General features: G+C 42.1%; 1 protein-coding gene across 10 annotated transcripts in view; it reads left to right on the top strand.

Annotated features, from left to right (window-relative positions):
• LTBP1 (latent transforming growth factor beta binding protein 1) overlaps window positions 1-18108 on the top strand; it is a 196793-nt gene that overhangs the window by 25005 nt on the left and 153680 nt on the right. For all 10 annotated transcript variants that reach the window (XM_081188004.1, XM_081188009.1, XM_081188010.1 and 7 more), the window contains exon 3: window positions 4417-4702. In XM_081188004.1, coding sequence (XP_081044130.1) covers window positions 4417-4702 — 286 coding nt within the window. The remainder of the gene's footprint in view (window positions 1-4416; window positions 4703-18108) is intronic.

An 18108-nucleotide genomic window follows, 5' to 3' on the forward strand; every position in this document is an offset into this window, starting at 1 on the left:
GTCAAAATATCATCAATTCTGGGCATAGGGAACGCCACCGGTTCAGTCACTGCATTCAGCCGCCTAAAATCACATACAAGTCTCGGCTTGTCCGCATTTTTTTTGTCCACAAAGAACACTGGGCTCCCCCCTGCTGCTTTGGACTCTCTGATGAAGCCTCTCTTCAGGTTCTTGTCAATGAACCCTCGCAACTCCTGCATTTCCCTGTCTGACATGGCATACAACTTGCCCACGGGAAGCTGTGCTCCAGGGAGTAAATTGATCTGACAATCAAAGGGTCTATGAGGTGGTAGTTGGTCAGCTTCCTTCTCGCTGAACACGTCGCTGAGATCTGCATACTGTGGTGGTACCTTCACCTTCCCCATTACTTCAGTCCCTGCTAGGGTGGCTTGGGCCCCTACTGAACCCTTCTCCCCTTTGCAGTGTTCTAGGCAATGTGCTGAACCAAAGGACACCACTCTTTGATGCCAGCCAACCAGCGGATCATGTAGAGCTAGCCAGCTCATTCCCAAAATAATGGGAGCGCCTCCCAGGGTGGCCACATTAAACGCTATCAGTTCTGTGTGCCTTGCCACCCTCATTATCATTGGGACAGTCTGCAAGCGGACTCCTCCTCCCAACAACTCCCTGCCATCAATCGTGGTCACCTGCAGGGGGTTGCTTAAAGGGATGGTCTGTATCTGGTGTTCAGCAGCAAACTCCTTGCTCATAAAATTGCAGGAGCTGCCTGAGTCCAATAGCGCCTTTATTTTTAGGGGGTGCCCATTCTGCAGCTCTAGCGACACTTCAATCACTAGAGCAGGTCGAGGAGCTTCTGGCACGGGCACTTTCACTGCTCTTTGGCCTGGCTGCAGTGCCCCAATTGTGGCAACCAGGCGTTGGCTTTTACCTGCTCCGCTCCCCCTTCTTCTCCCCCCTCAACAGCTCCCACCATCCCTTGCCATTCCTTCCTCTGGGGGCAGACTCTGGCAAAGTGGCCTGGCTGTTGGCAGAGATAGCATTTCCGGGGGCCCTTTCCCTCCTTCTTAGCTCCCTCGCTGGTTTTTGAAAATGCGCGCGCGCGCGCTGTTCCGATTTCCATCGGCTCTGCCGGCGGGAAAGCTGGCTCAGGAATGTCTGGAATGCGGAACTCCTTCCAACGTTCCCCTCTCCCTTCCCGCCTCTCCAAGGCTCTTGCCTCCTGCCGCGCTCCTATGGTCAGCGCAGATTTGGTCAGCTGATCCATAGACTCCGCCCTGGGGCTCCGTGCCAGCTCGTCTTTCACCCCCGAAGAAAGACCTTCTTCAAATAGCATTTGAACGGGTGCCGCCGATAAATCCCAACTCAGTCTGTGAATCAGCATGGTAAACTCAGTCCAATATTCACGGACAGATCGACTCCCCTGCTTACAAGCCATTAGCTGTCTGCGCACCACCCCTTCCTCAATATCGCTGGAAAACATGATATCCATTGCACGAAAGAACTTCATTGTGTCCTTTAGTATGTCATTGTGCGTTGCCATTAGGGGTCGAACCCAGTCTCTAGCCCCTTTCTCAAGATGCCCAATTACAAAAGCAACTCGCGATTCCTCATCAGGGAACTCATCGAACTGCACATTAAGGGCATATTGCATCTCTGTCCTAAAAGCATGGTAGTCCTTGGGGTCCCCCCCAAATTTCTGCACCAATCCTGGTACCTTTCTGGGGAATTGAGTGGCTCTCCCCTTCTTGTCTGCATCCTGAGCCCTTCTCTCCTCCAGCCTCGCCGTCTGCAGGGCCAGTTGAACCTCCAACGCTCGGTATCTATCTTCCAAGCTTGGACCAGCTCCAGCCCCTGCTCCTCCGGTTCCGGTTGGTTCGCTCATGATGCCTTCTCTTGCACAGGCAGCGTACAAAGACTGTCGGACTGCTGTGAGGGTTTGATTAGCTGCTTGTGCGTGAAAACGTGCTCCCTCAGAGTTTGTGCGCCCCCACAAACCTCCGTGTGTGACGGAGCTCCTCAGACATGTCTGCTCTAGTCACTAGTAGAGTCCGACAGTGGCTGTCTGCGGAAGCGTTTCCAGCAAAGAAGTTCCTTAACGGAAACGCGTCTCCTGGACTCACGGCGTGACAGTTTCCTGCGAGGTATGGGTCTCCCTATGGGAGACTCCGATACCTCCCCACTGTTCTCGCTGGAAGCCTCCCTGAGCCCTCCCTCCTGCTCGCATTCCCTCAGAGACCCACTCCTCCCCCTGCTGGTCCCTGCTTCAGCAGTTGAGTCTCTTTCATCCTGCCTGAGTCCCTCCACCACCTGATGCTCTGATGGCAGTTCCCTGACACGAGGCATTCGTCTTGCGGGGCACCACTGTAGTTGACTTTTCAGTGAGCATTTAAAATCAGCCACACTGGTGAAATACAAATATATATTCCTCTTATTTGTAGATGGAATGGTATGGAATTGTTCTGGGGTAAGAGATCCAGTGGCAGATTGAAACATAAGTGCTTTGCCAAAGCCCTGTCTGCCTTAGCTAGAGGGGATTCAGAAGAACTTTGAATGGAACTTGTGTCCAAAACAACTACATTCTAATGCACTAATCCCCTCTTATTCTCACCCGAATTAATTGTTATGGTTTAGCAGGTGTTAGGCTGCTCTTAGAGAGCTTGTCTGACATAGCCAGTTCTCCACAGTATGTTATATACTATGAAAGGCCCCTTGAGTCAGGGAGGACAAAAGAACACTGAGGTTATGTTTTATATATGTTTGGGATCTGAAAGCAATCTGAGTTTTGGAAATAACAATTGGTTCTCAGTCCAGATGGAAGGCAGCTCACAAACCTCACTGACGGTATGGAACTGATTTCAAAGAGGGAAAGTCACTTGATGTGTATTGGAGTGTGTACTTTTTTTGTTTCAGAGTGAAAACAAACAAAAATGTGGGAAAGATTTGTATAGCTTTGTCTTCAACTCTCTCCCTCCCACCCCCTCACCTCCATGCCTTTTCACAGGACAACATCTATTTACTGAATGGTTACTGTCAATAAATGGTGTGTAGGAGAAAAAATTGTTAAACACCGTTCTCATTTGCCTTTCCCAGATGCATCCTAAGCCACTTTCATAGTGACTCAATGTCCGTGTTGATATTTATTATATCCTTGCGCAAAAGTCTGTAACAGTTACTAGCCCTCAACACTGTTTTACTGAGTGGCTCACCTATCCACATATACTTCAGATGTAGGAGTGGGGGTTGCTGTGCATAAATGGCTGGTGAACTGCTTTGGATTTGTGGGCAACAACTTTTGTGGGGCTTGCACTGCATATACAAGGGCAGCTAAATAGAACTTCCCAGGGCTTACCAAGCGAAACTATTCCCCACGCCACCAATGGCAAACATGCAAATTTAGTAACGTTTGAAACAGCCCTAGGCATCTCTAAGCAATGTCAGAAAGATTTTCAGCCTCCTAAGGATTTACAGAGCTTTTTGTGTCCCGGCTATCAGCAACACCAAATTTACTGGGGACAGGAGACTGAGCTTTTAAAACCTCTTTCTTAAATGATATACTTTCCTCCTTAAATGAGATGGTGACCTTGTGGGAATATGCACTAATGTGTGAAGATAACATGAGACTTTTTATGTTGAGAAGTATTTGTTTGCAGAAAATAATCTGTATGAAGATTTTCTCTGTAGTTTGGTGAAAAGGGGATCGTCTCCCTGTAGACGTTCTTAATTTACTGCCAGATATCAAATTGGTTTAGGGCCAAGCATGAGGTGAGGGCCAAGCACAAATAAACTGTGTATTATGTGTAGCAGTAAATACCTACATCAGTAAATGCTGCATAGTCAAAGCAACAAAAAACCCAAAACCCTATTCATATACTGCCAGTTTGCACCATTTACCTCGGGTGGGGAAGTGGATCTTTCTGGCAGGCTGGATCTTAACCTCTCCCAAGCCCTACAGGTTACTGTGACAGGTGAGTGCGGCTGCCCACTTGTGAGCTACTTGATGTCACCATGACATCAGGTGAGGTGCTTTCTTTCCCCAGTTTGATTTCAGACTGCATGGGCAAGGGAAACATTTCCCACTGGGGTTTGCTGTAAATGCCAGTCAGTTGACCAGTACTTACAGCATGTAATACAGAGTCCCCAATACCAAACTCTGCAGTGCAGCCAATCCAAGTGATGCTTGTGCTCCAAATGTTCATCACCTGATTGGTGCACACAGCAAACCTTTCTTGCCAAGGAGCAATTGGGAGCGTACTTTAGGTGTGGGCATTTTTTTTTGGGGGGGGGAGCAGCCCCATGGGCCAAATCAGACCTCTAATTTGGCCTGCAGGCATTCCACCCCTGATAAGCCTCTTGGTTAATCAAGGGATAAGAGTTTTGCCTCAAAAACCTGCAATGTTCACATTGTATCGTGAAGAGATTTTAATTGTTCCATTTGTTTCTCTCTTCTTTGTTTAGCTAACTGTTCACCACCATGCCAAAATGGAGGGATGTGTCTGCGACCACAGCTTTGTGTGTGTAAACCTGGGACGAAAGGCAGCACTTGTGAGGATGCTAGTAAGCAAGAAACGGCTTCTCCTGGAGGACCAGGTCCTGTGACTCCACCATGGCCTATTCCTCAGCGGTCTGTTCAGCAGACCTTTTCCAAGAAGGTTCAGGTCCAACAAAAGGTCAATCCCATGGCTCAGATGACCTTTACACTAAAGCAGAAACCCTCCGGATTACCTCAGCAGATGCAATCACAGTAAGTCTTTTCCCTCGTTGTGTATTTTTTTAAAAAGTTGTTTTTTCTTGTGCTTAGCATTACATGTGAACAAGGCCAGAAGGCCCTCTACTGTAGAAAAGAAAGGATGCATTTCAGCAGTTGTACTGTTTTTTGTAGCAAAGGGGCAGATATGGGTGGGGAGCGGGGAGCAGAAGGTTTTGTATGGTATTTATGGTGTGCATCATACTCAGGAATTTTTGGGGAGCTAATTTGCAAGGCTGGGCTGGCAAATAAAATTGGTCCAAATTTTACCCTCTTTGCTCCTACAGAAGACTTGCCAGGATAATTTAATGTTTCACATTTGGTGTTCAGTTCTAGCAAAGGTTCAGTGTTCTCCTCCTCTCTTTTGTGATCAGGAAACATTTCTACAAATAGATGGTGATCATTAGCCTCTGCTAATGACAGTGAATCTGTTCATTAGCTAGTGACATCCTTTTCCTCCCCCACATTCAAGTCATAGAAAGACCTATCAGCATCTTTGGCTGGCTGGCTGACTTGCCACATGGGATGTACTGGATTACAGTGAGGCATGGGGGAGAGAAAACTTGGATTTGAGGAAGTAACTGAGATCTGGCTGCCTTGGAAGATAAGCAGTGGCAATCTGGAAACATGAATGAACTGCTGTTGTGATAACACTTAAATGGGATTCCCATAGGTTTGTTCCTTTCAGTGGGATAATACATTGTGTCTTCATTAGGTTTTTCCTTTTCATATGCATTGTTTATTGTCTTTTGGAGGTAGAGATTTATGTTTCATTTGCTCTCCCATGTTTATGTTGCTTTTGTGTGAGAGCCATCCTGCCAGCATAATTCAGAAGAGTCCTCAGGGTGGTTTACAACGTGTAAACACACACAAATCTCTCTAGGTAATACAGTCATACCTCTTCTTGCGAAAGCTTCATGTTGCGTTTTTTCGGGTTAAGAACGCGGCAAACCCGGAAGTGTTTCTGCACCATTCAGACATGCGCAGAAGCACCACTCTGGTTACAGACTTTTCAGGGTGCGAACAGCTCCCCGGAACAGATCATTTCCGCAACCAGAGGTACCACTGTAACCTTAAAAGAAACAATAACTCATATAATAAGTATTGCAGTAAAAAAAAACCACACACCCCCTCATTGACAGACCAGTAGGCAGTAGTAAGATCAGTGACTGTCCTAGAAAAAAAGTAAGCGATGAAAGAGTTGCAATTCAGCCTGCATGGTTCAGGATCACAGGGTCAAATTTATACAGGAAAATACGTAGAATAAGAATGAGAAAGTACTGGATTGGAGGTGGTCATGTTGAGTAAGAGGACAACAGAGGATTTGAAAAACGCTGCAGCAATAAAAGACAAAAAGAGCAGTCTGGACATTGTCAAAAGCAATCTAATCAATTCTTAAATGACAGAATGAATGCTGTCTCTGAGGCTGTCAGCTAACCATTGTGCTTTTACAGTTTCGTTTTCCTATTTTAAAAAGTGTCTGCCTCATACTTTCTGTTATCAAAGAACAACACAATTAGGAGGAATTTTCTGCTTGGCAAAAAATAGTAAAAGTTAGTCCAAACTAAGTGATGCTTTATTCACAAACTGTACAGTTGATGAATACTATATTTTTCATAGGCTTTTTTGTCACTGTTATCCAGAGTGTGGTGATATTTAGATGACGATAGTGTGCTTATATTTGTTTACATCTTCTCCAGTTCTGTTAGTCCTTTCAGCCAGCCCTTTACTATTTCCTCAAGACTTTCCCCAATGGCATCCTTTGTCTTGTAACATGGAGATTTTGACTTTGATGCAGAGCGGGTCTTTTATGAACTGAGTAGTTCCTTCTGATGGCAGTCTAACACAGGTTGCTTCTTACAGAAGGCAGAAGAGGTTGATGTTTGATTTTCACTTTTGCCCTGTAGGCTTCTCTGCCACCCCCTCAAAGCAGATTTTCAGGAGACTGCTGGGGGAAAGGGAAATTGGCAAAAATAACTTTCCCTCTTTCTTGAGTGCTTATGGAATCTCTATTTGTGCCCTCCCTCCCTTAATTGGTGGAGTGAAGGGCATCGGTTTGAATAAGCTATGGAAACCTTATCAACATCCAATACAGCATTTCTTTGTGATTGAGTCAGGTGACCCTTATGTCAACATAGGTTGACTCAGTCCATGCTGTAGTTGAGTCTGCCATTGATTCACTAGATGTGCCAAAATCACAAAATTTCCATCTGAGTATGTGGTAAAATTGCCCAACTACCTTACCACTCCATGTCAGTATACATCTTGGCAAGTGAGAAAGGTTGTATTAATTGGCCCTCAGTAAGTATTTTTACATATATATGGACGGCACAATCCAAGTACCGATTCATACACTATTCTGCAAATGTAGCTCTCCATATAAAGAAGCTTTCCATGTCATATATGCCCCTACTCATAAAACGGACCAAGAAGGCCTCCGTGTGCTTAGAGCTCTGCATGTGCATGGGGGTTATAGTTCTTGGAAGTAAATTCCATTGAACCAAAGAGAACCTTAATACCCATGTTATGTATTTAAGATCCAGAGGCTGGTCTACCAAGATTTCATTTCTAACTCTCATTTGCCAAATGTGTGATCAAAGGAGGAAATGAAGGAGAAATCCTCTTCCGATTCTGATATGTAGGAAAGTGTGCTTTCCCAAATGGGCCGCTATGCTCCACTGATTTTTCTCTCAAATCAGAGATAATGAATATCTTAAAATACTTTGTATTCATGGTTCATTCAGATAATGTCCCATGGCTTTCCATGGATCAGGAGTAGACTTAGTTGCTATTTCTTTGTTGCCGTCTTCTTTGATACCTAATGTACAAAGTAACAACTGCTAAGGGGAACTGCATATTCAAACCTCCACCGAAAATCCTAGTATAGATGTTAGCTTTGTGCACAATGGAAGAGCAGGGCAAAGAGCGCTTGAACTCGAGGCCTGAACAGCCCATACAGGATCCAGTTAACTAGCTCAGTACTAAGGTATCTGTGTTGACTTTCTATGATATTCCCTGAGAATAACAAAGATTTCAAGTGAATTAGTGAACTCAGGGAATGCAGTTTTGATCAGCAGGGTATCCTTTGTTAACTACGGCTGGAGCTGTTGATACTAGCGTTCATATAAGGTATTTAATGCCTGCTCACACCATTTGAATATGGGCATATGCAGATGGGAATTGAATTGCAGGTCTATTTTATTTTAGTTTTTGGTGATGTGCAATGATTTGAAAATACTTCTTGTAAAATGAGTTACAGTGGTACCTCGGGTTACATACGCTTCAGGTTACAGACTCCCCTAACCCAGAAATATTACCTCTGGTTAAGAACTTTGCTTCAGGATGAGAACAGAAATCGTGCTCTGGCGGCGCAGTGGCAGCAGGAGGCCCCATTAGCTAAAGTGGTGCTCCAGGTTAAGAACAGTTTCAGGTTAAGAACGGACCTCCGGAACGAATTAAGTACTTAACCCGAGATACCATTGTATTTTCCAAATGTTCAGAATTCAGCATAGCTAGAAGAGGTTCTAAGCCCTCAAGTTTTGAATCTTGCACTGTAGGCAAGATTTACAAAAGGCACTATTTTTATTATGGCACAAGCTTTTGTAGGCAAGGTTTAATTGAAAGTGCAATAGCAGTTTTGTTAAAGCATATGCTAAACTGTAGCATTATTTTTATTCTTCCATAGTATCTAACTTGAGGGCAGGCTTGGAGAACACATGACATTGTTGGCCCCTTTTCAAAGGGATCCCTTGCTAGCCTGTATGCTATAATAAACTTTTATTGTAATCCTGTCACGTTGATTATATACTTCTCATACAAAACTCTATTTTAGTTAGCTGTGTTTCATTTCAATTTCTGAATTGAAATGTTTTCCTTCTTAATGAATGTGTTTTTCTGGGACAGAGGAGAGGGAGAAAGGGGGTGCAGGGCAGTACATGAAAGTGTATAACAGTCTGTAAAAAGATAAATTGTAGACTTTCAGAAATGCAGAGTGAACTCCATGCGAGCGTTTACTATTATGCTGTTGGGCAGTAGGTGGCAAACTTCGCTTTTCTTTTTCCTTATATTTATTTTCATACCACAGATTGCCAGAATTTGAAGAGGCTGGTTTGAGTTCCTTGGAAGATGTCATTCCTTGGCAGCATAATTTCGAACCACCTATTTTTGCTCATTGTGTACATGCCTGATGTTGAACACTCAGCTGGGCTGCATTTTCCTCTGGGGTTACTTGGATATGAATAAATGCATAGATTGTTGTTCCTTTTCTTCTGTGGGTTTAAGCAACAGATTGCTAATATGGCCAATACATTACAAAAGAAGGAACATCTGCCAAGGACAACACTAGCTAATTCGTATCATGGGACCTTGTCATATATCTCTACCCTAGTTCTGGATAATCACCTCATGAAAGCTCAGTTGCCCCTTTCATCCAACAAACATTTGATTGAATAGAGTGAAAGGAAATGTTTGCTTGGGTTTCCTCCTAAAAGAGAATTACATGCAGGGGTGGTCTGACCCATTTCACCACCTGAGATGAAATGAGGATGTGCCAACCCCTGAGCCCCACCCGTTTTTTGCACTGTGCCCCCGCCACCCCCACTTCTGATGCTAGCAGAATGCCCTCTTCCACTGAGGTGGGGTGGGGCATTCCGCAAGGCATTGTCACTCATTTTATTAACCCCCGGGGCGCGGAAGACAAGCAGCAACACTGCACTCTGGAATGCCCCTACCTCCATTGAAATTCTGGTTCTTGCAGAAGTGGTGGGGTGGGTGGGGCATTGCCTCTTCTGCTTCTGCCACCTGAGGCAGCTGCTTCACCCAGCCTCATGGGTGGGCCAGCTCTGCTATTATAAGTGCCACAGGAAGTTTTTTGTGTGTGCATGATAGGTTGGATCCAGTGTGTCCCATCCTTGTACAGAAAGAGATTACAGCAGAAGTACCTGCTGGAGGAGGGCGTTCTTCACCGGTTCCGATTTTCCAACTCCTTGCTGCTTCAGAGAGCTTCCTGGCAAGAGAGGCAGGAATAACCAGCTGCACCACTATAAGATGGGGGACACCTGGCTTGTCAGTAGTACACGTGAAAAGGGTTTAGGGGTCTTAGCAGACCACAAGCTTAACATGAGTCAGCAGTGTGATGTAGCAGCAAAAAAAAGCTAATGCTGTTTTGGACTGCATCAACAGAAGTATAGTGACCAGAGTAATAGTACCGCTTTATGCTGCCTTGGTCAGATGAAACTGGAGTACGGTGGAGTACTGGAGTTCTGGGCACCACAATTTAAGAAGGATATTGACAAGTGTGCAGAGGAAGGAGACCAAGGTGATTAAGGGTCTGGAAAAACAAGCCTTATGAGGAACAGTTGAGGTAATTGGGTATGTTTAGCTTGGATAAGAGGAGATAGGATAACCATCTTCAAATATCTAAAGGGCTGTCACCTGTTTTCTCCTGCTCCAGAAGACCCAAAGCAGTGTCTTCAATTTACAAGAAAGGAGATTCTGACTAACCATCAGGAAGAACTTTCTGATGGTACAGAATGGAACCTCCCTTGAGAGGTTGTAAACTCTCCTTTAGGTTTTTAAGGAGAGGTTGGATGGCCCTCTGTTTTGGCTGCTTTAGCTCAGATTTCTGGGTTGGACCTCAAGGTCTCTTCCAACTCTACAATTCTGTGATTCTCTGGCGCAGCTTTTGAAGGTGCAAATAATTTCTTTCCACTTGCCCTATCACGAAAGCTCAGTGAACAGAACCCTGCCCATGGATAGCCAAGATTTAAGCTTATGAATCCATCATGTAGGTTTTGTTTCATACAAATGTGGCAGGCAGTTGCTTTTGGTCCAGCAAAGGTACTATGTGCAAAAGACATGATAAGGCAGATCACACCATCAAGAGGCAGCAGTGTGGCATACAACCTCTTGTATTTAAGAGATCTGGCTAGGCATGTGGTACTGGCCACAATCTAGAGGTTTACAAGCACAGGAGGAAGCTGCAACAAGTTCAGAAGACTGAACTCAGTTCATATATTCTCTTCCCTGCTAACTATTTGTCCAGAAGGAGGAAAGGTTTATGTGTTCTAAGCCACTTTTCTTATGAACCAGTAGGTTGTTTCTCCTAGGCCCTTCAACATTTAAATAGCTTCCTAACAGGGACTCCCTGTATTTTCATTTGTTTCCAGGCACAAAACAAGTTGCTGGTTTTGCCCTGGAGATAGTCTGGCACTCAGTTATTTAAGGACTGCTTTCTGCTATGTGAACCTGCCACACAACTGAGATAATAATTACTGTAAACGTTTTTCTTCTTTATCTTCTTAGGTCAGGCAGATGGGTACCAGATATTTATTGTAGCCCCTCAAAACATGGGGGGGGGCATTCCTCCCAAGCATTGTGAATCTGAGATTTTAGTATTTGATCATCTAGATTCTTATGGATTTTTTGTTTGTTGTTTTTGCTGTTGCTGTCTAGTATGGTTTGACTGGATTTAGCCTGTTTTTTCTTCTTCTGGATAACTGATATATGAATAACTTTATTTAACTACTGCTTAATATTTTGTTTTTGATATGGTTTTATATGGTGGTTGTCTTCATGAATTATGTAAATTATCTTGAATTCCATATTTTTGACAGAAAACAGATGTACTACTTAAAAATAAATAAAATCCCCTTTAAAAATCCCTGTAAAGGTTTTTTTTTAAATTGTTTTCAGCTTGGCAAAATAGATCTGGGATGAAGGCTGCGAAGTGTACTTCTGTATTTGTAAGATTTCTTTACCGTAAGATCCTAAGGCAGTTTAAGACAATAGAAGATACAGTTTTAAAAACAAATAGAGCCTTTGCAGTTACAAAACAAATAAATTCAGCAGAAGAGGTAAGTCCCACAAAACAAAATGCCTTACCAGTCAAAGGGCATGGTAAAGAGGTGTATCTTCAGTATAAGACGAAAACAGAAGATTCCAAGCGCATCTCTGTGGGTGAGTCTTCCTTAATTTAGTGACTGCCACAGAAAAAGCACTCTCTTGGAGTGCCCTTGCCAACAGCTCTGAGGATAGTAGAACTAACAACATCAACTGCTGCTGATCTTAAGATCCATAATCCTTTTGAGGACCACAAAGGTTGATAGACCAGATTGTAAGGTTGGCACATTTGAGTCACTTAACTCTTTAAAACAGTCATACTTACTTAGCTTGAGAACAGTGAACTCGGCTATATTGGATAAATGTCTTTATAAATTTTTATTAAATGGGATTTAATTTAGGCCTGTAAGCTGTTATTGATAGATTAATCAGCTGAAGCTTTAGCTAATTAACTGGTGGAAACAAAATTTTGATTCGTCTTGTGCCAAGTTTGATGTCATACCAGTGCCAGGTGAAGACGCTTTTATTTGACCACACATTCCAACACTTACTTTAACAATGGCTTTATTCTTTGCTGTTGGAATTTGTTTCATATTTTCACTATGTCTTTATATATCTATGGTCTTTTCATTCAGATTGTATAATGCCCTCATATGTGCTTTAGAAGGATGGCCTAGAAATCTTTAAAATAGCTAAATGGCAGACCTGCAAATTAGGGCACATTATGGCTAGTACAAGGGACGTGGGTGGCGCTGTGGGTTAAACTACAGAGCCTAGGACTTGCTGATCAGAAGGTCGGTGGTTCGAATCCCCGCGACAGGGTGAGCTCCCGTTGCTCGGTCCCTGCTCCTGCCAACCTAGCAGTTCGAAAGCACGTCAAAGTGCAAGTAGATAAATAGGTACCGCTCCGGCGGGAAGGTAAACGGTGTTTCCGTGTGATGCTCTGGTTCTCCAGAAGCAGCTTAGTCATGCTGGCCACATGACCTGGAAGCTGTACGCCGGCTCCTTCGGCCAATAAAGTGACATGAGCACCTCAGCCCCAGAGTCGGTCACGACTGGATCTAATGGTCAGGGGTCCCTTTACCTTTACCTATGGCTAGCACATGTGAAAAGGGCTTAGGGGTCTTAGCAGACCACAAGTTTAGCACGAGTCAGCACTGTGATGTAGCAGTAAAAAAGAAGCTAAGGCTATTCTAGGCTGCATCAACACAAGTATAGTGTCCAGATCAAGGGAAGTAATAATACTGCTTTATTTTGCCTTGATCACACTATACCTGGAATACCACATTGCAGGGGGTTGGACTAAATGACCCTCGGGACCCCTTCCAACTCTACAGTTCTGTGATTCTGTGATGAGTAATATGTAATATGCTTAGTAATATATAAATAGAATTATTAATATAACTTAACTGAAATTTAATAACATAGTTAATTAATAAGTAAATTGACATTTGCAGCAGTATAAATTCATATGCCAATAAATACTACTATTGTATACCACATTATATCATTCATACAAGATATGCATTTAAACAGCATATCTTTCAGTTTCTACACACACATATAAAATACTCATAGCAAAATAAGACATAATAATTACGGTATACCAGAAAAGTTGCGCTTCTAGTGCAATCTTGTGCAGGTCCACTGGGAAATTCAATGAGACTCAACCCCAGTTAAGTGTTTGTAGAGTTGTATCCTTAACCCTATAGCCTCCAAGTTCAAGTCCTAATACAATTATCATCTGTTTACTGGCAAATGGATCATAATACTAATGATTTTTCAAAGTAAAGTGTTGGAAAGGCTTCTGCCAGCACAGAGGCAATGAAAGTGGACACTTCCCTTTTCTGTTTTAACCCCCATGGCCTTGCTGTAGTAGAAGCACTATGAGGGCATTGAACAGTCTGAATGAAAAGACCATAGAGATATAGATATATAAAAGCATAATGGAAATATAAAACACGGAAAACCAATTCCAACAGTAAAGAATAAAGCCATTGTTAAAGTAAGTGTTGGAATGTGTGGCTAAATAAAAGTGTCTTCACCTGGCACTAGTATGACATCAAACTTGGCACAAGACAAATTAAAATTTTGTTTCCACCAGTTAATTAGCTGGAAACCTATGTCCCTACTGTGGAAGGATGTGTGGATCCAGAATTGGCCTCTACAATCACTTACGGACTCATTGTTAAAACTATGTTTATGGAAGGCAATGTTACTCTGCTACAAGTGATCACCGATGAAGAAGAAGAAACTGTGGTGGTCAACGCAGAATTCCTTGGGAATGTCTGTTTGATGTTTCTCACACTACAATGAAGTTCAAAGTCATTTTTTCCTTGCTGATGCTGAAAGGGGAAGATTGCCTGAAAGTCGCTATGCAATGTTTGCCAAATTGTTTGACATATGAATGTTGCTGTGGGTTTCCCCCCCCCTCCTTTTTGATGATATTCCCAATGTTCTAACTAATGGTGACTCATAAAGGATTTTATATCTGATGCAACATCCTGAGTAATGTGCTGCGTAATGTGTTAAAATCTATGTTCTGTGTCATCAATTATTTTTAAGCATCTTGATCAATTTATTTTGTAAGCTGACTGAAATTGCTTGAAGACAATCAGTATATAAGGATAAGGATTTCTTTGTAGATGTACTGTCAAATTTTGGCCATATAGTGATCCAGATAAAGGACCTATTTAAGAGTTTGCTACAGTGCCACTATTCATTCCACTTTTGTCACTGTGGAACACATTTTCTCTTTATTAAATTAGTTTGAAAATGAATGTGCAATTATGCATGCTGTTATCTCTTGTTAGAAAAGATAAGGTTGTGATACTGGAGGTTTACATTTTCATGTTCGTTTATAGTTTGTGGCTGTTTCAGGGCACTATAATACACACACACACACACACACACACACACACACACACACACATTTATACTGTACAACACATAAATTATTAAAGAGTTAAGATTGGCTGCAGGTCCTTGTCAAACGTACAGGGACACATCCATATTTGCTGCCCCATAATGTGTGGAATGCCTGCAGGAAGGTGCAGAAACTTATTTGGTTCAAAGACTGGATTGCAAAATGGGACTTAACAAAACTTGCATTCAAATGTGCTAGTCGTCTAGCTGATACATGTATTATTTAAGGTAGTTACATACTTCTTGATCACTTAAGTCTCAAGTGGTATACATTAAGATTATTTAAATAATAAAAAACAGAAAGTTTCCTTTAAATGTCTGTTTCAGGAGAAAGGTATTTGTTGGACTTACAGTGCTACCTCGGGCTAAGTACTTTATTCGTTCCGGAGGTCCATACTTAACCTGAAACTGTTCTTAACCTGAAGCACCACTTTAGCTAATGGGGCCTCCTGCTGCTGCCATGCTGCCGGAGCCCGATTTCTGTTCTCATCCTGAAGCAAAGTTCTTAACCTGAAGCACTATTTCTGGGTTAGTGGAGTCTGTAACCTGAAGCGTATGTAACCTGAAGCGTATGTAACCCGAGGTACCACTGTATTTATTTGTTTGTTTCTAGCCTTTCACCTGAAGGGCCCCATGGTGGGTTACCACCACTGCTTTTTTTCCTAGAAAAATAGGTGCCGGTACTCACCAAGTTGTAAGTGCTATACTTTTTAACAACAACGAAAAATAGTGCTGGTACTGTGTTCCCTTGAGTGCCCACTCAAAAAAGGCACTGGTTACCACATTGGCCAACCAGATTCCTTTGCTGTTGCTTTCCAGATATTCCTATTCAGCAACTTACTCCCTCTGAAGTTGGAGGTTTCCATATAGCCATCATGACTAGAAGTCCTGTAGACTGCCCCTCTATGATTTAATTAATTTTAATTCAAGCCCCATGGCTCAATTAAAATGAAGTAATAAAGCCCATTGAACAGCGGGTCTCATCTGACTTTTTTATTTCATTACAGTATTTGGAAGTTACATTAGTACTGACACTTAACTTTATCTGTAACACGGGAAAGATAAAACAGCATTCATAACATTGATACTGAATAGAAACTTAAAAAACATAAAGAAATCTGAAATTTGATTGTGCATGTGTGAAAAAAAATCATATGTGCAATTTTCACACCAGTCCATTAAGTCCTGTGATGTTGCTGGAATTAATTTCCTTCAGTACCTTAACTGTTGTTTTCTATAGAGGATTCTGTGTTACAGTTTTGTTATGTGTGGGTCCCTGCTCTGCCCCACTTGATGAGTAGTAACACACTGCTTAAGATGATAATTTAAACTAGGCTAATATATTTGGGAATTCAAGCATGTACTGCTTTGAAGTCATTAAGAGCGGGAGGAAGAAAAGAGATCTGGAGCAGACATCCAGTAATGAACCATGTAAATCAAAAGAATGTTGAAAGAAACTTCTCAAACCTGACCCTAAGGATGTAAACACCTTATAGCTTTTATTTATTTATTTACATGATTTTAACTTGTTGATGACAGGATTCAATTTCTGGATTGAGCAGAAATTTATTCTGTAGTGGGGAGTACCAGTCAAGCTGTCTTTCTTTTCTGCCTTTGTAGCACAAAGCCAAGATCAAAAAGTTTTAATGCCATGCAGCATTTGTAAACAAACAAAACTATTACATGTGGAAAATCTATTTACAGCAGTTGAAGTCCAAAATCTCAATGGCTGGGCATAGCGTTGTGGAATTCTTGACTTTGTCACTTTAGAACAGCTGATCCCTTTCCATATCATAAACCGCTTTTGGATATTTGTTCAGTTTCAATTTAAATCTGCCCTCTGGCAGCATGGGAACTTCTGTTTCAGAAATACAGGTCCAAATCTTATTTTGGGCTGTGGTTCTTTGGCTCCAAAATGATATTTATATGCAGCTTTTCCAAATACCTTAAAGTGTAGAAACAAAAAAATTATAGCTATTTTCCAATTTGTATTTTTGAAAATATTTGGTACACAGTCTTTAGAGTTCTTAATCAAATGTGAAATTTCTTGTAAAGGAAAAAAAGGAGGAAAAAATGCATTTTTTAGAAGAAACTAGAGATTTTCTTAAAAGCCAAAGGAATGACTTATAGGCTTTAAATTTACCTACTGCAAATAAGAAAACAACCTATTCCTAGACCTCTGGTATGCAGTCTGGGCTTTTGGTCCAGAGCACTTAAGAAAATATAGGCAAAGTGGTATTGAAATAAGAATGCCAAGTTCTTCCAGACTTTGTTGGTTCAGGCATGTGTCAGAAATAGCCTCATAGTTGCTACTTGCAAGCTGACATTGGACTGAAGTTACACCTATTTTTACATCAGAAGGGCTAGATTCCTTTTCACGTACTTTATCCGTGTTGATCATGGGCTGAAATCAGGGATACAGTGTTCTTTGGTTAGCTATGTTTGCATTTCTCTGCATTCCAAAGTGATGAATTTGGATTTAAGAAATGAGAGAGTGTAAAATATGTGCCCGTTTACTCCCCAAGTAAATAGTGCCTACAATGTTTGAATGCTTTACAAATCAAAAGGCACCAACAGTTGCTCTGACATTCAGCAAACTCTTAGATCCAGATATGATAATACATTTTTCATTTGTGTGAGTACTCCAGTCTCTCCCAGTTGTGTACTTGTGCAAGCAACTGTACCATATGAGCCAGGAATATGTGACACACTTGGCTATTGCAACTACTGTGGTCTTGGAGATTGGAAAATGTCTGCGTCTCTCCAACCGCAGAAATTACTGCACTGAGTACCCAGCTCACATGTTAAGAATTGCTCGTGCGAGGATGAAGTTAGGTAATTGCAACCTGATTTGCAACTCTTTCTGCAGAGCCAGTCTTCCTTAACTGTCTTTTATCTCACTAGACTTCTTCTGCACCTGCACTAGCAAGGAATTGTACATGGTTGATTAAAACCGACTGATATGTAGAGTCAGGAGGATCATGTGCAGCCATGGGGACATATGGCCTTCTGTTTAACCAGAACATTTGCATCAAATACCATTGTATCATAGACCCAAGGTGCCCTTTCACAACAGAAAATGAAAACTGTGACAAAAAGATACAACCACAACATTATCCACACAGTAAAATTGTAGCTACCATCTTAATTTTGGGAAAATCTATTTACTCAGAATCAAATTCCAATGATTTCAATGACTAATGTTTTCAGATAAGAATGCTTAAGGTTTAAATTCCAGTTTAAGTTTTGGTAACTAAAATTTAATTTCTAAAAAAAGATGGGGCACAATGCATATGTTCCAAAAAGCAAGTGAATGAAACGAAAAAAGATGAACACGTCACTCAGTGAAGTCAGATGCTCTCCAGCTGAAAGTTTGGTGGATGAAGGATCAGTTTCAAATTCTGTAGCAGTGTCAAGCATGTTGCCAATGTTATGTGTCCATTTGCTATTAGACAACGTCTTCCCATCGAGTGCTGTGATCAAATGTTGCAGGGTTAACTCGTTGGTGTGGAGGGCACAAACCAACCAGATCAGCTTATGACCAAGCTTGACCTCTATCCAGTGCATGGTACCACCCTCCCAGCCAGTGTTAACATTTGTAGAATCACCACCAATGGCCTGCAGTCTCTTATCAATGC

Source organism: Podarcis bocagei (assembly GCF_964188305.1).
Source record: "Podarcis bocagei genome assembly, chromosome: 3".
NCBI lineage: Eukaryota > Metazoa > Chordata > Lepidosauria > Squamata > Lacertidae > Podarcis > Podarcis bocagei.